Below are 22,671 nucleotides of genomic sequence, written 5' to 3' on the forward strand. Positions count from 1 at the left end.
ATACGCGACACCAGGTAAATGAAAAGAAGAGAAAAAAAGCGGAGAAACACCTTTTGTCGGACGGTCTTTAAACACATTCTGTTTTCATAACGTGTCCCGCTAAGAGCAAAACATACTTTTTTTTGTGTGTTTTGCCAGGGTAAGTCAAACGCTTGCTATTCAATCTACTGCTTTGTCGTGAGATGTTTGTGTTTGGTATTTTCAGCTTTTATTAACATACCCCGGTACTTATCGATTTTCAATTGCAGTGACGAGGAATTGTGCAGTCAGTTGAGAAGTCATAACAGTCCTAGTAGGACAACATTAGGGGGAGAAGAAAATAGATCCCAATTATCTGAGGTTTAATCAAAACAGTGTAAGCTTCTGGTAAGTTCATGAAGGGAATTTGTACATTAATTTGATCATACATTTTCTAACACCGCCTGATGTCTAGTTTGTTCTTTTTAATGGCGGCCGTGTAGCTGTGAAGGTGGTGGGTTTAATTATGCACTGTCTTTCAGGGGTAGCGTTAGCGATAAAATATATATATATATTTTTTTTTAATTGAAATTAGTTTTGGACACCAAAAATACAAAACAAACACATTCTATAAATGCAGTATACATTCTTCATGTGCACACATTCACCCACTCCGTGATGAAATATTTGTTAAATGGGTTAACGGAAAAATTTGTATTGTACTAGTTATGGCGTGACAAATATGGCCAGTTAAAATAATGACAGCTGCGCTGATTGCACTTGCACTAGTATATTCAGATTTTCCAGAAAGCATGATATCGTGGGCATGAAATTGTCCCAATACAACGCTAGCTTAGTCGAATGACTGACGTTGGCCCAATGAAGGCTGCAGCCGGCATTAGGCCAACGTATGGCTGCTTATCAGCTCGACATTGGCTGCGTCATAGGCACAATATCAGTGTGTCAGCTGGCCAATGTTGGGCCAATGTCATTTGTTCAACCAGTTAACCGACATTGGACCAACTTTATGATAACGCTAGATACTTTCAATACGTTTGGGGTAGATGTGGTTGATTCATTGATTACACGAATAGTATTTTTAGGTACAATTCCTTATCTGATTCAATACAAGTAATGCGCTTATATTAATTACAACGGGATTATTAGAAGTTCTTTCTGAGTTAGAAATAATGTGCGTGTATTAATTGCACTTACTCGTAACATAATACAACATTTAAAATTTTTCACTGATTACCTATTTTTTCAAGTAAAAAAGTGACATACTTTTTCTTATTTCAGTCAGCTTTTGTCCTCTTAACAGCATTTGCTAAAAAATGGCCCTAAGTCACAGTGGAATATTGCCCAGAGGAATGAAAGCGGGTGGTAGCATCGCCGCTAGAAAGGGGTCAACAGGGGCTGCCAAAACGCCGAGACAATCACAAATGGACCAAGGACAGAAAACAACCTGTCAGAAAAAGCTACACGAGTTCCTCGATGCATGCGAAGTTTTCGCCCAGTTTATGCACTGTATACGTTTCCCAAACAACGAACAGAGGAGGGAAATACATGATAGGATTTTGAACGACCTTCGGGTGCCTTATTCAATTTTCAAACACCGAGAACAGAGACTTATTTTAGGAGATCGCGTTACTGAACTCGGGTTGGTCCCCTTGTTGGTTAAATATTACGAGACTTCATTGAAACATTTTCGTCTAAATGCAGTGACATGCTATAGGAGTGACACGGCGTGGACCACTGAACTGAGCAATTTGCGGTCTTTTTTCTGGGACTACAGTGATGCCAGTCCACAATTTGCCGAGCAACTTGCACGCTCTGGCTACTTGAAGCTCATGATGAGGGACCTAGACGTCATACAGATTGGGATACAAAACGACATTATTGATGAAAGTGTACGTCGATTTTTTCAACACATGTTTTGTTCAAACACTTTGTGGTTTATCAAATTTGATAAAGTATTCTTTCATTTATGGTCATCCATAAAACCTTTCAATAACTACGCATTTGTGCAAATCTATTGTGATGAACATCCTTGTTTCTACAAATTGAATATTGATAAAGAAAGACTTACATTTTCAAAAGAAAGTATAATGTTGCATTTTGATTAAGTGAAATAGAGGATATGTGAACGTACCAAATGTGTAATAATCATGAAACGTTTTTATTCTTGTTTTATAGAACAAAGAGACATTGGAAGCCGTTCAAACCGCCATAGCTCCAGTGTACAACTGTTCAAGGCTCGAGATTACAAAAGACATTTTCCGTGAACTTAACGTCGTGGAAAGAATCAAACCTTACTTACAGTCATGCGATGCCAGTAAGTTATATTCTTAGGAACAGAATAAAAGCTATTTAATTTATTGACTGTTTGTGGTTTTACATACAAATATATTAAAATATATTTTGGTCTGACTTAAATAATATTATCTATTAGTATAACTGTAAACTAAATTCTATAGGAATAGTGAAATAGTCTACCAGGTACCATGGTAAAGTAGATTTAAGGGTGGCTATCAGTGTCAAAGTTTATGATGGTTTTCTCCTTAATCTTTCGGTCAGGGTTGTGATAATTTGCGCGTGTCCCGTGTCCTTAAATACAAAAACACGGACTAGTACTTTATAATCTAGCTGAGCACGTTTATTCCAGAGATAAAAGCGGAAGCGACCTTAATAAAATGGTACATCATAGAAGAAGAACAAAACGATTTGCTGACAACAGACGAAACCGTTTTCGAATTTCTCATTAACGGGCTGAAGTGTGCGCTGGATGCCGAAAATAATAGATTCAGAGGATTATCAACATCTGAACTGGCTGAAGGATTGGGGGTACTCGCTAGAAACGACAAGAGTAAAGCCGCCATAGGACAACATGGCGCCTTACCACTTCTGTCTAGAATGCTGGAGTCAACTGATGAAGAAGATGTAGAACAAGCAGCAAAAACGCTGTGGAAACTTTCTTTTGTTCAAGAAAATAAAGCAAAAATAAAGGTAATTTTCAAAAAAAAAAAAAAAAAAAAAATAGATTGAAAGCAACTGATATTTTTGGATCAAATGAATTGTAGAGATTTGCGATCGATAAATATTGATTTATATAATTTTTTGATAAATTATTCAAGTTGATGCGTGACATTAAGTGACATAATGCGTTTTACTGCAAAAGATTCAACGGTTATCCCAAAGGCCACTTTATTTGTAAGGAAGTGACTCTCAACATTTTTTTTTGTATAAATACACCTACTGTTTAATGTGGATAACTGGGTAAACCTTATGGAATATAATCTCCAAATTTCAATTGTTGTCTATTTCTAGGAAGATACAAAGTGCGTAGACAGGCTTCGAAAATTTTCTCGACATTATCGTCATGAAATAAAGAAAGCCGCATCAGGAGTGTTATGGACACTTGAACAGGAATTAGGTAGGTAGAGGTTCATTACTATGTAGAATAGGGTTAAAATGAGAATCGTTTAAGGATATTGTAACCCTTTATAATCATCCAGATACTGAAAATGAGGTTCTTCCTGCATCTTATTATTCAATAATGTACTGATTGTACTGATTTAAAATAAAAAACCCCGTAAATATAAAATATCGGCGTTTATATTTCTCGTTGCAATGTATAAGCAAAGGCAACTCTAAGATTTTATCGTTAATTTAACACCTTTCTCTTTTGAGGTGAGATAGCAGTCGGTAAGGGGGATCAATATTTTATCACGAAAATTGGCAGGCTTGACCTCGAGTGTATACTCTGCAATTCTGTGCCATCATTTTTTTTTGTTATGAGTGCCTAATAACAGATTTTCATCCAACAAAGGCATGGTTTACTTTATCAACGATAAAATCTGAACTAAGATTTTAAGAAAAATTGCTGGCATAATTTTGGATTACTAAATGGTGTTATTAAATCGGCATAGAAACGGTCATCGTGGGTGCTCATGTAAAAGAGAAATTTGCAAAACCGATTTTTCAGTTTGTACCCCAAAATCGCAATTATGACGTCACCCGTAAGATCTGATAATTCATTTTGGGTAAAAATTGTATGTTAAACTAATTGGTTTTGAGTCCACATCTTGCAAAATTTAATTATTTTTACAGACACTGTACGGTTACAAGAAGACACAAGCACAGATAACTTAAAGTTCGCACTGGTTGCATCAGGAATCTGCATTCAGAGGTTCAGTATGGACCATCATGGTGGCTTTGTTTATTTAAAGGAACTAGGGGTCACACTTGTGGTACCAAGGGGTTCACTTCCTGAAGAAAAAGTGATAGAGATGTACCTTGGAGTTAGCTGGAAGCCAGGAGACAGCCCTCATTTGACAGGAAAGCAGACAAGAACAAGCCCAATTGTGGTATGTGGTCCTCACGACTTAACCTTTCTGAAACCAGTTTATCTGAGTTTTCCTCACTGTATTCAACGTGTTGAAGATGCAGGGACAGAGATGACGTTCTGGACATCAAAAACTGACCTGCTGGGGAGTTGTCAGTGGATAACAGATGAGAACGACCCTGTGGTGTTCTACAGCCAAACCAGGTACAGATCATATGATATGTACTATATGAGATTTAATTATGAGTTTTAATTACAAAAATAAACAATATTGAAAATAAAATGGATTAAAATGTTCTTGAAATAAGAGTTGTTTTTAATAAGACACAATATATACAATTCCAGATTGTAGTGAAAATGCAGATATAAAAATTGAGTGTATCCTGTGGACGGGTATGCAGGGTGCATACACTGCCCCCCCCCAAAAAAAAAAAAAAAAAAAAAAAAAGCCTGCATTAATGTGGTATTTTAATTTCTGAAAGTATTTGATTCAAGTTAAACTTTAAATACCATTTATATCAAATGTATATTGCTGTTTGTGTACATGGGCCGGACACACTTTTGTCTTTTGGCTCCAGGTGTACCGCAGCTTTGTGGAACCTGTGTAAATACACCACGTCATCCAATAGAAGAAGAGTGCTGGCTGCAGCATTTGGCGAGTTTGATCCAGGAACAAACCTGCTTCAGATTGCAGTTAACTGCATCAGTGATACTGCAGATGAAATTACGGTAATGCTACATGCAATTGTGAGGCAAATATTCGTTTCAAATTCGATTCTTTGATGTGTTAGTTGTGACACATAATTAGTGGTATATTGTGTTAGTTACGACACATCATTGAGGTTACATATTAAGGTTATACATTCCACTTTGCGATGGGTCTATTTCCTCTCACTTGGCGCTTTTCTTCATAGACCCTTCAGGACAGTTAACCATGTGTTTAATATACCACCTTACTCACGATTCAGGTTCTAAGCAGTTGGATGGAAAGGATGGGTCTTAAGCGTATAGTACTTGATGGATTCTTCAGACTTTACATCTGTCCCCATGGTGATGGTGACCAAGGTGATGATGACCATGACAACAATGAACATATTGTTTGTGAAGATGATCATGATATACTGGTCACCATAAAGGACTTTCAAGGATGGACTTTGAGAGGGGAAGATGAAAAGGTATAACTTAGAGTAAGGTTCTTTCAAGAATGTAAACATATCATAAGACATTATTTCACAAAATTTTCAAATTTTTTTCCCAGTATTAATTTTGTAGAAACAATTCGTGTGTATCTACATGTTGTATAGCAATCACGCATTTTAACTATTTACGCAATTTATAATATACCATGTGACTATTATGCAATTACTGGAGTGATTTATGACCTTAAGTGTAGGTAAAGTGCAAATAGCAGCTTTTTGGATACTTTTCTTGAAGTTATGCATTAAAAAATATTTGTACGTGTAAGACAAATGCGAATAGCAGCTTTTTGGATAATTTTCTTGAAGTCATGCATTGAAAATATTCGTAAATTTTTCATTTTCCCTAATTGGAATTTCAAGTTGTGACTGTAAACCCTTATGGGCCAGAAGCACGAACAGTAAAATTTTCTGGATATCCACATTAACAAAAGTACTGCTAAATGTTATGTAATATGGCATCATGAATGACAAAAAAACTTTAGTTTGTACATTGTCATTGATACAGGATTAGTGGATGGCTGCGTCGGTACATTCTTAACTTAAAATCTATAATATAAGAGTGATTCTTTACTCTTCTGTATAGGCCACAATTAAAAACCAGCTTTGCTGAACCATTTTCTTGAAGTTATGCAATTGTTGGCTATTTTTTTTGCATCCCATCCCTTACATATTGGCTAAATCAATGGGTGATTCTGAAATCTGTAAGCTTGAAGCCTTATGCTAATTGCATTTTCTGAATGTCCATGTTACCGGTAGTACGTAAGCTAAAACTGGTGGTGATTATACTGTAAAGCATTGTGCAACATTGCATCAGAGCTGACTAAAACTGTATTATGTGCACTGCCACCATAAGCATTATAGAATGTAAATTGTGTTCCCTATTATTTTAATCTTTGGTTTATTTTCTTAAAGTGATGACGAAAACTTCATAAACTGTTTTAAGCTTTCTTAGTGTGTTGAATGCTATAATTTTTGTGTAGTTTTTTATCTTCGTTTTAAAACAAATTGTTTCTAGTAACAGTGTATTATTTATTGTAGGCATTGGATTACCAGAAGATGATTGATGAGAGCAGACCTTATTGTACCTTTTCTTTGAACCCTGAATCTACAACACCATGCCCAAAGATTTTCACCGGCAAAATATTGGTGGCCCAACAGGGCCTTAAGGGTAGAGAGGCAAGGTTGTCGTCAGTAGAGCTTGATGTGTGCCGCCCTTTACATGAGGTGATGACATATTAAGATGTATTTGGTAGTGACATCAGTGTGCTTTTGGTACATACAAAATTGTATGAGTTGATTCTTAGTGAGATATAATGTTCTAGCTTATATATTTGAGAGCCATCAATGTAAACAAACCCCTGTGTTTTCTTGGAGACGAATTATCATCCTCCCCTAACTTAAGAATTTTTTGTTTGATTGAGTAATCAATTTATAGACAAGTAGAGTTTGCAGGTCATCATCGTCACATAATAATTTTATTGATAAATAAGTACAAATTAATTTTAATTGTTAAGTATTCATACAGTACCCTGGGTACAATGGTACGCAAAGTTCCTAATATTGTACTACATACTCATGGACATTTTGATTGTAAAATGTTATATACACATGAAGTGAATATCTGATAATATCTTTCAGATAACAAAGGTACCTGGCACTGAACAACTCGGCATACAAGCACTCCAGTCTTCAAATCCAGATACAAGGCTATTTTGGGGAAACCAGCCACAGAGGACCATAGAACCTTTGCAGCAGCAGTCAGTCCTAAACTCATCATCACCAGGGACCTCAGGACCTCTGCAGCTACATTCGGTTTTGAACCCATCAGCGCCCCACCAGTGGGATCTTCCCGCCGCAGGGCTACCCTACCACCTCGCACATGGTGTTGAGGCATTTAAGCAACACCAACAACCACTCGAACAGTATGTCCATCACCAACCACCACAGTTGCATGGCGGTCATAATCCACAAACAATACCACATCTACCCCAAACAACACATTATGGTGGTCCAGATCCTCGTCAAAAGCAAAATATTGCTATAGCAGAGCCACCATTTCCACGGGGATTGGTAAATTTTCCACAAGAACAAGCGAAACCAAACATGCTTATGCAGCAATTGCCTCAGACATGCAATAACAAATCACCAGGGGAAATTTCCCCATCAGAATTGAATTTACCCTCTCTGTCAATTCCAGCTGGTGACCATGGGCAGTCAGATAGCACTTCAATCATCACACCCGAACCAATATCTGGCTTACCTAATGCAATGGCACAATCAACGCAACTAATGCTAGAACAACAGAACTCAGCTGAGGTCAGCATCCCATCACCACAAAACAATCTTGAGCAATTAAGCTTGTCAGAATCTGCCGATCCGTCACCTTCAGGGGACACCAAAGACCACATTCACCCGCTCCCAATAGATCCTATGCGAGTTTTACACAATGTATCCAACGTGCCATCAGTTACACCTGAAGGCCATATGGGAAAATCTGTTCTAAACCCAGAGCATCACCCACAGGAAGTTGCACAGTCATTTATTATAGCACCACTACGTGTTTCGCATTCTTCCGCTGTGTCTGAGACGGCATCAGCACCAAAAAACCAAGATTATGAGGCGTATCCAATTGTTGAAACACCATCTCAACTAGAAATTTCACAACAACAGCGACACTTTCAAGAAGAGCTACATGCGCAGCACCATCGATTCCCACAGCTTTCATCGCCACCACTACAACAACAGCAGCAGCAGCTCCCACACCCCTACGCCCTATATGCTGTATCTCAGCACTATGGCAGACCAGATCTTTCTCAGCCACTCTGTACAGCTGCACCGCAAACAAACATGACTGTTGCATATGGTTGTGGTGCTGCTGCCAGGTGGACCGAGACAGCAGGGCAACACAATGTCTTTGTTCAAAATGTAGGCCGGCTTGAAATTCATCAAAATGGAGATCGGGAGTTGATGGGTGCTGCACCACCAGCTCATGTCCATGTTTTGCAACGGTATCTGCCTTTGGGGGCAAAAGGACACTTGGATCGTTTTCTTAAGATCCCACAGGTGTGGGAGACTATTATATGTCAACTCCACCTACGGAATGCTGGTTGTCCTAAAGAACCTGTCGAATTTGTCTTTTGCCATTTACAGGGCTCCTTTCAGCTACTTATATGGCTGTTGCGGAAAATTGGCGAGGGAGTAAAGAAAATCGTTGAACAACCTGAAATAGAAGTCCTGATTGATGAAGTTAGAGTAAGTTTCCTCTCACTCATAAAATAATGTTAATTTTATGGGGGTAGGGTAATACGTAAACATGTAAGTTGTTAGGTAAGAAGCAAAAAGAAACTTTTTGTTACCTTAAGCAGGGATATATTTTCACTATAACAAAGAACACTTTTATTTTCAAAATATTTTTTTGCATGTGCTTGACAATGGAAAATAAAGGTGATATACACCATGCTTTTTAGTGCCCTTTTATTTACTTTTCAGAAAGCAAGGATTCGTGAGGTTGAATGTGAAAATCTGCGCAAAAACCTGTCCTACATAGCTGATGAAGGGTTTAATATAAGGAGATTGTTAGATTTCCTTTTTTCAAAGGGCATCATCAGTGATTCAGATATGGATAAAATTAAATGCCAGCAAGCATCATCAGAGAAGTGCAGTCTACTATTACATAAGATATTGAAGTGCTCAGTGGATAAGGATCCCGTGGGGCACCTGCGGCAGTGGTTTGTTGACGAGGACCGACGTGATCTGGCAGATCTGCTGGTAGTGAACCCTGAGGATATACAGGGATCGTATGACCCAGATGATGCCCTAAGACCTGATGAATACCAGGATGGACATCTCGCACTCAGACAAAATTGAGAAGTCCTGTAGAGCTAACCGTGCATCTCTCACCATATGTGGCATTTCACTTTCTTCGGCTACAGATGAAAAACTTCCAGATTTTTTTCATCTGCAAATCTGAATATTTTGATGCCGTGGAGCTGTACTCATGCCCTTTATACCCCGGTATAAGGCTAAAGGTACTTGGTGTTTGCATTTTTCAGGATTTTTAAAGGTCCACTTTAATCTCTGTTGAGCAGAGTTTTGAAAAAATATATGATATAACATTATTATTATTATTATTATTATTATTATTATTATTACTACAGCGTCTTTATGTGAAAGCTCTAATTTCGTCAACCAAAATAATTGATAAACTTAGTTTTGACAATGCCCCCATCTAGTGGCTGCACAAAGGCAGACAAGAAGCAGTCAAAATTCAGGAAAACTTCATCAGCTTTGTTGTATTATGTCATTTCAGGTTTTTATAGATGTCCACATTATGAAAATGATAACATGTAAAGTGTGTGGAGTTGTGACTTAAATATTTGTACAGATATCTGTACTATGCGATGTATATTCTTTACAATTTATGGAGTGATTTCGTGTATTCATAGATAAATCTACACATACTCGGAAGTACTCTTTTCTCTGTGGTTACTATATGCAGTCAGCTACCAAACCCTTTGTTGATTTATTTTAAGATAATACTGCTTCAGTGAGTTTTTGTAAACAGCATATAACTGGTTAAAGTAACCGTTATATAGTTTCTATAAAAAGATATTAATTGTTTTATCGAAGCATGTATTTATAAAGAGAAATCTGGATTTTAGCTCAAATAATATTTTAATAGTGAGTTTTGTATTTGCATCGTATATGAAAATTCATTAATAAATTTGGACAAATACATTGTGTCGATCACGACTTGATGATTGAAAAGTGGAAATAATTCGACTGCAATCCCGTTGGTGTGCGTGTTCCAAAAGCTAGTCTGCTACCTGTAGACTTGGCAAGTATGTATTGAACAAAGTGATCAAAGCAAGTACCCTAGCTTCATAATCCCTTATATCGTCTCAAACCATTTCCATAATCTCGAGTTCAGTTTCTGTTTAAACATTTGATTAAAAGAATGTTAAATAATAAATATTGAATACTAACACCTCGTGTGGTCCGTTATTTCATGTAATAATGGCAGGTATGGCAGCGGCGGTTTCACAATGGGCATATGCATTGTTTATCCCAGGAAGCAATGCAAAAGAGGTGGACATCTCACCTGCGGGAAGTTGGCCTATACCAGTAGTTAATACTGGGACCGAAATCATAAACCGATTTCATCATCTATTTTAAGACCGCCGTTTTTCATCTTGATTCGTCATCACAATGTTAAGTACAGTAGATGTGTGGGTGGATTAAAATTCACTTCCCAGGCTTCTAAAGACAACAAGCTTGAGGAGTGAATTTTAATTCATCCATCTTGTGCTTGCAAAAAAGGGCAGTTTTGATAAAGTTGATTTTATGATACCTTATTCAATACACACAATACAATAAACAACTCCAGTACATAAAAATTCTTAAAAACAAATCAGCGTTGCACAGGGACTACCACGCATTACTGCATTGAGATTAAAGTGGATTTTAACTACCCTTCCCCACAACACTCAATTTGTCCACTGTCCACTGTCAACCCCCATTTTATACTGAACAGTGCTCTCCGCAGTGCAAGATTTTCGGTCCACGATTCTTGTAAGTGGTATTGAATCCATACTGGATCTCTGTTGTTAGTTTTTAGCATTAACATAAAAAACAGTCGGTAAAAAATGATCGTAATTTTTCTGAAAGGTAGGATAGGGAATATTATTGCCATGCATATACCCCGTTTACATTACTGCAATATTACCGAGAAATAGTCACGATTCGAATAGTTGCTACAGTGTGGCATGAGGAATTCTGATTACCATGCAATTTGTAAAAATCCTGCTGGCAAAAGACCCCTGGTTAGGGCGCACGTGTGCGCTCAAGAGTATATGAGTGCCGAAAGTGCCGAGTTAAACTTGATATTATGATTTAAAAACAATCGAAAGAACAAACAAACAAACGATTAAACAAACAGACAAAAACAAACAACCCCCCCCCCCAAAAAAAAAAAAAAAAAAAAAAAAAACGCACAGTTCGAAAAGCTATACAGCTATACATATTTTATGTATGCATATGTTTTTCTGTGCAGCGCATGCGCAATTGCTCAAACAGGAAACTGCACCTGTGGCATACGGTTAATTAAACTTTGCTGTGTGTGTACGGGAAAGCGAATCGATTTTTAACATAAATTTTGAAAAGGATAAAGGCCTACTCGGATTTTTTCAGATGGTAGTGTAAATGGGATATCATATACTTTGAGAGCTATTACTACATGTAGCTCAAGGTTGTCGAAGACTGATGGTCAACCACAAAGCAGCTTTGATATCGTGGTGTGCCTTCTTTTTGTACTTTGTCTCATTTTTACCGCTGCTATTGTATTTACCGCTGCTATTGTATTTAACTCAAACAATCTGCGACCTACATATTCACAATGACATAACATTTCGTTATACGCGACAGAAGCTAAATGCAAAGAAAAAGAAAATACATAGAAACACCCTTTGTCGGACTGGGTCTTTAAACACATTCTGTTTGCATAACGTGTCCCGCTTAGAGCAAAACATACTTTTTTCTGTGTGTTTTGCCAGGGTAAATCATACGCTTGCTATTCAATCTACTTCTTTGTCGTGAGATGTTTGTGTTTAGTATTTTCAGCTTTTATTAACCTTCCCCGGTACCTGTCGATTTTCAATTGCAGTGACGAGAAATTGCGCAGTCACTGGAGAGGTCTAACAGTCCCAGTGGGGCAAATTTAGGGGGACAAGAAATTAGATTATGATCATCTGAGGTTTAATCAAAACAGTGTAAACTTCTGGTGAGTTTATCAAGGGAAGTTCTACATTAATTTGACCATATAAGCTGAATTAGACAGCACCTGATGTCGTGTTTGTTTGTTTTAATGGCGTCGTGTAGCTGTGATTGGGTGTGATCGATTATCCGTCGTCTTCCAACGGTAGCATTAGTGATAACATATGTTTTTTGACATTTATTTTGGACATCCAAAATTAAAAAACAAATACATATATGTAAATGCAGTATACATTCTACACGTACACACACACACACACACTCTCACTCTGTGATCGATGACATATTTGTTAAATAGGCAAACGGTTAAAACAAGAGTGACATGACAGATAAAACCAGTTTTAATAATGATATATGCGCTGCTTGCACATGCATATACAAGTATATTGTACATGTACAGATTTCCCAGACAGCAAGATGACATCGGCATGAAGTTGTCCCAACGCCAGCTTGGTTAAAGGACTACTGTTGGCCCAACGTCTTGAAGTCAATCGCCGGCATAAGGGCAACGTATGGTTGCTCATCGGCTCGACATAAGCTATACCGTAGGCACAATTTCAGTAAGTCAACTAGCCATGTTTGGCCAACGTCATTTGTCCAACCATTTCCCCGACATTGGGCCAACTTCATGCCAGCGTGAGATGATGTCAATAGCTACACTTGGGGCAATGATGGTTGTTTTATTGATTACTACAAAAATCAATTGTTCTATATATATAGTAGGCATGGCAATGACTTTTTAGTTACAATTTCCCATCTGATTCAATACAAGTTAAACGTTTACATTAATAACAACATAATTAGTGGAAGTTCTTTCAGAGTTAAGAAAATACTCGTATACATGTACAGTACATGTCCAAGTACAGCATTTAGGACACATTTGATATATTTAATTGCATGATTACCTATTTTATTCATGTAAGGGATAGTGACAAAGTGCTTCGTCCCATTGACAAACTTTTTTTCTTATTTCAAACAGCCCAAGGCCTCTTAACATTTGCCACAGTAAGCCCATGGTGTGTTGGAAATTCAAACTAATTTAGTCACTCTGAAATAGTGTCCGGAAAGATGGGGACAGGTGCTAGCATCGTCGCTGGAGAGGTCCTTAAAGAAACAGTACGTATCCTTGCGGTGCCAGACAAATCGCCGAGGCAGTCACAAAAAGACCAAAGACAGAAAGCAATCCGCCAGAGAGAGCTAGACATGTTTCGCGATAGATGCCTGCAGTTCGCCGAGTTTTTGAAACGTGTGCGTGCCACAAACTACGAACAGAGGAGGAAGGAAATACATGATGGGATTTTGTACCACCTTCGGAAGCCTTATGGTTGTTTTAGAAACCGAGAGCAGAGACTTATTTTAGGAGATGATGTAACTGAGCTCGGGCTGGTCTCCTTGTTGGTGGACTATTACAAGGCTTCATTGGACTTTTTTGATATTAAGGCAGTGACATACTATGAAGATGGCACAGAGTGGACCACCGAACTGAGCAATTTGCGGTCTTTCTTCTGGGACTACAGTGATGCCAGTCCACAATTTGCTGAGCAACTCGCACGCTCTGGCTACTTGGAGCTTATGATGAAGGACCTAGACGCCGTACAGATCGGGATACAAAACAACACATTGCAAGAAAATGTACGTTACTGTGTTCAAAACGCCATTCTTTTGAATGTTTCGTGGTTTTTAAGACTTGATAAACTATTCTTTGTTTCATGATCATTCATAAAACATTTAATGACTCCCTACGTCAGTATATTAATCAAACTTAGACATCCTGGAAATATTTTGAAACCAGCGGCCTTTGGTGCAAAACATCCATGAGAACTATTTGTGATGAAATACATATTAATAATGAAAGGCAAATGTTTTATTTTCGACGAAAAGATAAATTTGTATTTTGATTAAATGAAATGTCAACACACCAAGAAATAAATAAACATGAAGCGTTTTAATTCTTGTTTTATAGAACAAAGGGACATTGGGAGCCGTACAAACAGCCATAGCTCCAGTGTACAACTGTTCAAAACTCGACGCTATAAAAGACATTTTCCAGGAGCTTGACGTCTTGGAGAGAATCGAACCTTACTTACAGTCAACTGATGAGAGTAAGTATTCGATATCATATCTTGAGGTCTGATTTAAATAACATTATATCAGTATATTTCTATAATTGTGAAACTAAACTCGGGGAAAAGTGAAACATGCTTATTGTGGTAACTCAACAATGGTAGATACGTCCTTCAGCCACGGTTGTGCTACCTTGCGCGTTCCTTGTTTCAAGAAGTGCAGGAACACCTACTTTTACGTCATGAGCTGAGCACGTTTATTTCAGAGATAAAAGCAGAAGCGACCTTAATCAAATGTTACATCACAGACGAACAACAAAACGATTTGTTGACAACAGACGAAACCGTATTCATGTTTCTCATTAACGGACTGGAGAAAGCGCTGGAAGCGGAGAAAAGAAGATTTCGAGGGTTGTCAACATCTGAACTGGCTGAAGCATTGGGGGTACTTGCTAGACACGAGAATGATAAAGTAGCTTTAGTGCAGCACGGCGCTATACCACTTCTTGCTACTATGCTTATGTCACCTGATGAAGAAGATGTAAAACAATCAGCAAAAACGCTGTGGAAACTTTCCCTTGATCAAGAAAACAAAGCAAAAATAAAGGTAATTTCCATAGTTTTTGATTGTAATAAACGGGATATTTTTCCCATCAAACTATTGCAGAGTTTCGTGATTATGAGTATTGTTTGACATTTATTCCCTAAATGTATATTGCGTAAGTTGTATATGAACATCCTAAAAATGACGTTTGTAAGCCGAACGGATGAAATGAATTTCAAAACCAATTTTAAAAAGCTGAAAATGTGGTAGGTTACAGTGTTTTGAATATTCCTATGGAATAGCTATTTTGGCAGTTCATCATTTTAGCGTATGTATCCAGTCGTGCTTCTACAAAAATGTTATATTTGGTAATTATCCCAAATTTAATGCTCTATTGTTGGGAGATGGCTTTCAACACTTTTCAAAATGCCTACTGTTTAAGTTGGAAAACCAGTGGCAATATATTCTTCAAATATAATTTGGTGTCTATTTTAGGAGGTTGGAAATTGCATAGACATGCTTCAAACACTTTCCCATCACTCTAGTAATGAGATAAAGAACACCGCGTCAAGAGTGTTGTTGGCACTGGAACAGAATCAGGGACAAGCTGAAGGTAGGTCGCATAAATACCATTATATAGCGTAGGGTTCAATTAAGCCTCGCTTTAATAAACGCGTTTATTGCGTATTTTGTGCTCCAATCTATGATCATGTTTTTTTTAAATTTTTATTGGATCTTACCCGGACATTAAAATGAAAAATTTCCAGAAAGTGAACGATAAGTACCGCATGCGCTGATAATATATTAATTAAAATTGTTGTCCTTTCAAGAAGAGTGTACAGAAAATCCCGTGAGCCTGGTGGGTCTCTAGTCGTAGAACTAATAAATAAATTAAAAAAAAAATAAATAAACAAAAGACATGAATCAACCCCGACTTCGAGTTTCACGGGCATACCCAGAACGATGAGGATTTTCAAATAACAGTGTGAGTAGTAAGAGAGGAGTTCCAGAAGCTGCAAAACCAAGAGGCGCCATATACTTTTAATGCAGTTTTTTTAGATCGTAAATGAGGCGTAGCAAGCGAATGTTAATGACGAATGCACTTGATGGCCTGGGATACCTACGAGGCGACGCAACAAGCAGAGAGCGGGCGGGTCTTATCGATCAAGTGGATTTGTCAACAAACTAACACTTGAAGAACGTGCAGGCGGATTTGCAAATATCGCTTTGTAAGCGAATGTCAATGACGAGGTACTTGGATACCTACAAGGTAATATCTCAAGTAGAGAGAGATAAACGGATGTGTCAGCAATCAGACAGGCAGAGTCGACAAGGCAGCAGACTTGTTTTGCTTAAAAATAGCAGAGTCATTTTATTTCACCAAAGATGGCCATGCTGTATTATATAAGTTTTCTAATATTTGCTATTAAAATGAAGGAAAAAAAAGTGCAAAGTCATGTCATTCGGTCGCCTATAATACCCCGATAAATATTTGACATGCAAAGGTTTAAATCTTTATGTTTTGGTGAAAAATTGCAGAGTCATTTTAATTTTGCCAACGACTGTAGAGTTGAAACGGTGTATTATATAATTATTTTTTTATATTTTAAAATAAAGAAAAAGACCTGCAAAGCTCCACCATTTCTCGGTGTTAATACCACTCCACCATGCCAGCAAAAATTGTCATCGATGACTGCATTATTTGCTTGCGTTTGGTCAGACACTTAATTACTAATGTACAAATCGAGTAATGCAAAACAACGTACATGGTTCACGACCAAGAAAAAACAAAAAAGAACTGTGCTGTGAACTTTAAACAAGCAGTGTCTTATGCTGAACGCTGTCATGCATAGCGCCTTCGAGCTATATAACATTCAATGTTCACATGCCTCGCTCGTGAATTCAAATATTGCAAACATGTCCAGGCATGTTTATGTTTACTCAGATAAGGTGGACCTCTGGTCAACAAAGATATACCACCGACCAGGGGAAACTATAGCTATCAATGCTTTTTTTAATTGTTGTTTTCCTTTTTTAAAGTCTTATTATTATTATTTTTTTGCGTATTTAAAATTTTATAACATCATTTTCTGTGTCTTTGAAAATCTTATCTTGACTGTTTTGATTACAGTCGCGTCCCTTCTTTACAAATACCAATAAAATGACCCTATGAAATAAATGAGATATACTGAAAGTGAGGGAGGAGGATGTAAAAAGGAGGATGATTAAGCGAGGGGGAGGAGGGACAGTTAGTGAGGAGGAGGGTGTAAATATATAGGTTTAATATAAATAGCTTACTCCTTGCTCTAACTTCTCATTCTTTGACAAGATGCTGAAGTGTCCAGAGTGCCAAAAAACCTTCTCCAGAAAGGACAACTTGAATAGACACGTAATGAGTGTACACCAAGCGAAAGCTCAGCTTAATCTGCAGGCTGGTAGTGAGTGTGGACCACTCATGTCCCCATTTACTGCCATGGTGACTGGTCCGACTGGCAGTGGAAAATCGGTTTTCGTGAAACGATTGATTGCACACGCCCAATCAATGATTACACCGCGCCCACAGAAAATAACTTGGTGTTACAATATCTGGCAACATTTATACGAAGTCATGCTGGTCGAGGCAAAGGGTTTTATTACGTTTCATCAAGGCATTCCTTCCTATATCCAAGATGACGATTTCTTTGATCCTAAAGTGAACAATCTCATTGTATTCGACGACCTGTTTGCCGAGGTGGCGGTTGATAGCAGAATACGTAACTTATTTACCAAAGTGTCACACCATCGCAATGTTAGCGTCATACTTATTAACCAAAACCTTTTTCCCAGAGAGAAGGAAGCCAGGGGCCGGTTTCACAAAGCAGTAGTTAGTTAGAACAACTAACTACTGAACTACCTCGCTAACGAGCAAACTTAGCGATTTTCGAAGGGTGTTTCACGAAGCAGTCGTTAACTCAACGAGTCGGCTACAGAGACGGATGGTAGTGAATCGTAGCCATGAGGAGGAGAGGTTGCCTGCTTAAAAGCTCGGAGGAATTCCTTAACCTCACCGGGGTACATCTGCTGGGCTAATGTTCTGACCTGCAATGTGTCTCTAGGGCTTTTAAAGAGGACGAGATAATGACAGTTCAAGGAGATGGTTCTGGGGCCGGTTTCACAAAGCAGTAGTTAGTTAGCGATCGGTAGTTAGCCTCTCGCTAGTTATAGTGCCGTTTCACGAAGCAGTCGCTAGTTCTCTCGCTCGTTATTGTCTCGTTGTTGCCTTGGATATTTAACAACTGGTCAGACCAGTCGCTAACTCTAGAGTTTCATCGTACGCATGCGTAATGAGTGAAATAAAAAGGTTGCTTAGTTACCGTTGTCTGTCGTTTGTCTTTGTATCCAATATGGCGGCTACTTTTCTTGCTATCCGTACCGCCAGACGGCAACGTAGACTACGACGTTTTCATGAAAGGCAGAATCTATTAGTCAAAAAGGTTTCATTTATGCTAGATCCTGAAATTTGATTTACCTGTTGACTGTTTATGTCGTCATACACATGGGACAGCTTGTGTGCTCCTTCATCTCTGTTCATGGTGTGTTTCTTCCTTCTTATCCAGATCGATTCCAAAACTTCTCAAACCCATCCTGGGGGGAGGGGGCGAGAGGGGCTAACAAGTCATCATCAAGACTGAGATAATTACCTGTTCACCTTCACCTGAACAGGTAATTCAGTTGTGACCAAGTCTGTCAGAGTGAACAGACGAAACAGTCAACAGGTAAATCAAATTTCAGGATCTAGCATAAATGAAACCTTTTTGACTATCAAAACTAAGATCCAATGAAACTGTTTTCACAGAATCTATTAGAATATACACACGATGATGCAATTTACGAGAGGTTGCGCCTAGCTGTGACAAAAAGAGCGGCAAAAAGGTGGTGGAGATCCTTTACGACGACCTCAAAGCAGACGTTCTTATGCATTTCCAGCCACCACAAATTGGAGAGTTAGTGCTTTCGTGACACTTTTACGCAAGAGTTCCACTTCCGGCAGACGGTTTCGAGACTACGGTGAGTAACGAGAGAACTAACGACCGAACTTTACGACTGAACTTAGCGATGAGTTAACGACTGCTTCGTGAAACACCCTTCGAAAATCGCTAAGTTTGCTCGTTAGCGAGGTAGTTCAGTAGTTAGTTGTTCTAACTAACTACTGCTTTGTGAAACCGGCCCCTGGCTTCCTTCTCTCTGGGAAAAAGGTTTTGGTTAATAAGTATGACGCTAACATTGCGATGGTGTGACACTTTGGTAAATAAGTTACGTATTCTGCTATCAACCGCCGCCTCGGCAAACAGGTCGTCGAATACAATGAGATTGTTCACTTTAGGATCAAAGAAATCGTCATCTTGGATATTGGAAGGAATGCCTTGATGAAACGTAATAAAACCCTTTGCCTCGACCAGCATGACTTCGTATAAATGTTGCAAGATATTGTAACACCAAGTTATTTTCTGTGGGCGCGGTGTAATCATTGATTGGGCGTGTGCAATCAATCGTTTCACGAAAACCGATTTTCCACTGCCAGTCGGACCAGTCACCATGGCAGTAAATGGGGACATGAGTGGTCCACACTCACTACCAGCCTGCAGATTAAGCTGAGCTTTTGCCTGGTGTACACTCATTACGTGTCTATTCAAGTTGTCCTTTCTGGAGAAGGTTTTTTGGCACTCTGGACACTTCAGCATCTTGTCAAAGAATGAGAAGTTAGAGCAAGGAGTAAGCTATTTATATTAAACCTATATATTTACACCCTCCTCCTCACTAACTGTCCCTCCTCCCCCTCGCTTAATCATCCTCCTTTTTACATCCTCCTCCCTCACTTTCAGTATATCTCATTTATTTCATAGGGTCATTTTATTGGTATTTGTAAAGAAGGGACGCGACTGTAATCAAAACAGACAAGATAAGATTTTCAAAGACACAGAAAATGATGTTATAAAATTTTAAATACGCAAAAAAATAATAATAATAAGACTTTAAAAAAGGAAAACAACAATTAAAAAAAGCATTGATAGCTATAGTTTCCCCTGGTCGGTGGTATATCTTTGTTGACCAGAGGTCCACCTTATCTGAGTAAACATAAACATGCCTGGACATGTTTGCAATATTTGAATTCACGAGCGAGGCATGTGAACATTGAATGTTATATAGCTCGAAGGCGCTATGCATGACAGCGTTCAGCATAAGACACTGCTTGTTTAAAGTTCACAGCACAGTTCTTTTTTGTTTTTTCTTGGTCGTGAACCATGTACGTTGTTTTGCATTACTCGATTTGTACATTAGTAATTAAGTGTCTGACCAAACGCAAGCAAATAATGCAGTCATCGATGACAATTTTTGCTGGCATGGTGGAGTGGTATTAACACCGAGAAATGGTGGAGCTTTGCAGGTCTTTTTCTTTATTTTAAAATATAAAAAAATAATTATATAATACACCGTTTCAACTCTACAGTCGTTGGCAAAATTAAAATGACTCTGCAATTTTTCACCAAAACATAAAGATTTAAACCTTTGCATGTCAAATACTTATCGGGGTATTATAGGCGACCGAATGACATGACTTTGCAGTTTTTTTCCTTCATTTTAATAGCAAATATTAGAAAACTTATATAATACAGCATGGCCATCTTTGGTGAAATAAAATGACTCTGCTATTTTTAAGCAAAACAAGTCTGCTGCCTTGTCGACTCTGCCTGTCTGATTGCTGACACATCCGTTTATCTCTCTCTACTTGAGATATTACCTTGTAGGTATCCAAGTACCTCGTCATTGACATTCGCTTACAAAGCGATATTTGCAAATCCGCCTGCACGTTCTTCAAGTGTTAGTTTGTTGACAAATCCACTTGATCGATAAGACCCGCCCGCTCTCTGCTTGTTGCGTCGCCTCGTAGGTATCCCAGGCCATCAAGTGCATTCGTCATTAACATTCGCTTGCTACGCCTCATTTACGATCTAAAAAAACTGCGTTAAAAGTATATGGCGCCACTTGGTTTTGCAGCTTCTGGAACTCCTCTCTTACTACTAGTGTGTTATAGAGAACTCAAATATATATATATATATATATATATATATATATATATATATATATATATATATATATATGATTGATTTCAGCCACCAGGGTTATCACAAAGGAGGACATCGAATTTTTGAGTCAGCACTTGGGTAACCGCTGGAAGCAACTAGCAAGGAAACTGGACATTCCTGAAGGTGAAATAGAAATCATAATCCATGACCATAATGTGTCTGGACTTAGGGAGATGATACACCAAATGTTAAACAGATGGAAGAACAGAGAGTCCACAAAAGCCACAGCTAAAGCTTTGGCTGAGGCACTATGTGAAATAGGAGAAACCCGCATTGCTGCTATGCTGCCATTGTAGAGTCGTATACGGCACCACAGTAATCCCGAAGGAGATTAATATTTGACTTATCTTGAATACTGACAATTATTACCCATATCTAATGTACAGATACATCAACATTTCCCAATAATGCTTTTAAAGTAGATGCTGTTATTTCTACATCGTATAATGTATCAGTGAAGACTAGGGTTGCAGAATATTATCATTGTTTAAGCTCATACATGTATATTACTAACATATGGATATTTGTTATGGTTGTTCCTTTTTTTCACTGAGCATTTAATATGAGGAGATTTTACGATATTGGAGTTTATTTTATCTAGCTATGCTAAAAGTGACATTCGATAGGATGTGTCCAATTCTAAGCTAGCACATTATCATTCAGTTGTGTAAGGAACTTTATATGTTTATCTGCTTTGTAAGTATTTTGTTTTCTAAAATTACAATATTATTATTACAGGTATATTGTAAGTTTCATACATATCATATTACACCGTGGGTGCATCTATATCTGTACAGAGAGGTTTTATTAAACCCTAAGACGGCACGGCAGAGAGGGTATACATTGAATGGCTATAGCACCTTGTTCTAAATTAGATTTGTCCGTTAAATCCGACTCAAATACTGTAAAATACAGTAGGTATGTACAGTGTTTATGATACATGTAGGTATGTTACTTAGAATTTTTCAAAGTCCCTACGTGAAACAAAGTGCTTAACATGGAATGGAATTCACAAAGGTAACATTTTACAAATTTCATGATAATTAAAGTGGGTTGGGAGTAACTGAAATTATCTCTGCATAGATATGATAATAGATATGATACATATACTACAGTTCTTGCCTCCTGTATGTAATGTATTATTCACAGTTGCAAAAGCCACATACAACATGGTATCTTGTGTCAGTGACTATTAGTGGACTCACCGTACATTTCATGTATAGTATAGTCGATGGCAAAATGGGTATATCATGTAGGTGATAAGGTGTTCATGAATTATATTTAGTATGCACACTATGTGCTCCTTTTATGATTTGAGTTTTGAAAGCTATAATTTTTTATTAAATTACTAGTACTTACAAACAGGCGTGATATTGTATATGAGCAACTACGTATCCACTTATATCCTGTTAATATCCTTACATCTAATTTATGTTAAGAGTGGCATTTTTGGCTTCTTGTAATCCCACTTTTGCTGGGATAATTTGATCTGAATATGTCACAGTTTACGCTGGTAGCAAATATATCAAAATTTATAAGATAAAATACGTATATAGATGTGCAATTAGAATACAAATGCGACTAAATAGCTTGAAATAAATACATCTGAATATGCCCTTTTTTCTTTTTCTATCTGTCCTTCGACGTTTGTGTAGTCGTTATGCGA

At 37.9% G+C, this 22,671-nt stretch overlaps 2 protein-coding genes across 3 annotated transcripts; both read left to right on the top strand.

Annotated features, from left to right (window-relative positions):
* Positions 1–253: 253 nt before the first annotated feature.
* LOC147759779 (uncharacterized) lies at positions 254–10,425 on the top strand. Its single transcript, XM_086996335.1, has 11 exons — positions 254–366; positions 1,258–1,868; positions 2,155–2,293; positions 2,624–2,964; positions 3,286–3,391; positions 4,069–4,507; positions 4,882–5,032; positions 5,272–5,478; positions 6,541–6,726; positions 7,141–8,754; positions 8,992–10,425. Exons 2-11 carry the CDS (start codon positions 1,293–1,295, stop codon positions 9,367–9,369), a joined length of 4,137 nt encoding a protein of 1,378 aa, XP_086852461.1. The 5' UTR covers positions 254–366; positions 1,258–1,292; the 3' UTR covers positions 9,370–10,425.
* A 1,698-nt stretch (positions 10,426–12,123) lies between these two features.
* LOC106179843 (uncharacterized) lies at positions 12,124–22,620 on the top strand. 2 transcript variants are annotated; one of them, XM_086996258.1, is made up of 7 exons: positions 12,126–12,280; positions 12,674–12,833; positions 13,253–13,905; positions 14,237–14,375; positions 14,603–14,943; positions 15,376–15,493; positions 21,033–22,620. In XM_086996258.1, exons 3-7 carry the CDS (start codon positions 13,342–13,344, stop codon positions 21,299–21,301), a joined length of 1,431 nt encoding a protein of 476 aa, XP_086852384.1. In that variant the 5' UTR covers positions 12,126–12,280; positions 12,674–12,833; positions 13,253–13,341; the 3' UTR covers positions 21,302–22,620. The 2 variants fall into 2 exon arrangements, with proteins under 2 accessions (XP_086852383.1, XP_086852384.1); XM_086996257.1 differs by lacking the exon at positions 12,674–12,833 and having other exon boundaries at positions 12,124–12,280.
* The last annotated feature ends 51 nt before the right edge of the window (positions 22,621–22,671 follow it).

This window comes from Lingula anatina, chromosome 9 (assembly GCF_051362555.1).
Source record: "Lingula anatina isolate TDL-2025a chromosome 9, LinAna3.0, whole genome shotgun sequence".
Lineage (NCBI taxonomy): Eukaryota > Metazoa > Brachiopoda > Lingulata > Lingulida > Lingulidae > Lingula > Lingula anatina.

What these genes read in the sequence shown, in the direction of transcription:
- LOC106179843 (XM_086996257.1), top strand. Translation starts at nt 13,342, where the DNA reads ATGGGGACAGGTGCTAGCATCGTCGCTGGAGAGGTCCTTAAAGAAACA. An exon ending in ACAACACATTGCAAGAAAAT is followed by an intron (nt 13,906 to 14,236) that starts GTACGTTACTGT and finishes CTTGTTTTATAG; the next exon opens with AACAAAGGGACATTGGGAGC. An exon ending in AAAACAAAGCAAAAATAAAG is followed by an intron (nt 14,944 to 15,375) that starts GTAATTTCCATA and finishes TGTCTATTTTAG; the next exon opens with GAGGTTGGAAATTGCATAGA.
- LOC147759779 (XM_086996335.1), top strand. Translation starts at nt 1,293, where the DNA reads ATGGCCCTAAGTCACAGTGGAATATTGCCCAGAGGAATGAAAGCGGGT. An exon ending in ATACTGCAGATGAAATTACG is followed by an intron (nt 5,033 to 5,271) that starts GTAATGCTACAT and finishes CTCACGATTCAG; the next exon opens with GTTCTAAGCAGTTGGATGGA. An exon ending in TGTGCCGCCCTTTACATGAG is followed by an intron (nt 6,727 to 7,140) that starts GTGATGACATAT and finishes AATATCTTTCAG; the next exon opens with ATAACAAAGGTACCTGGCAC.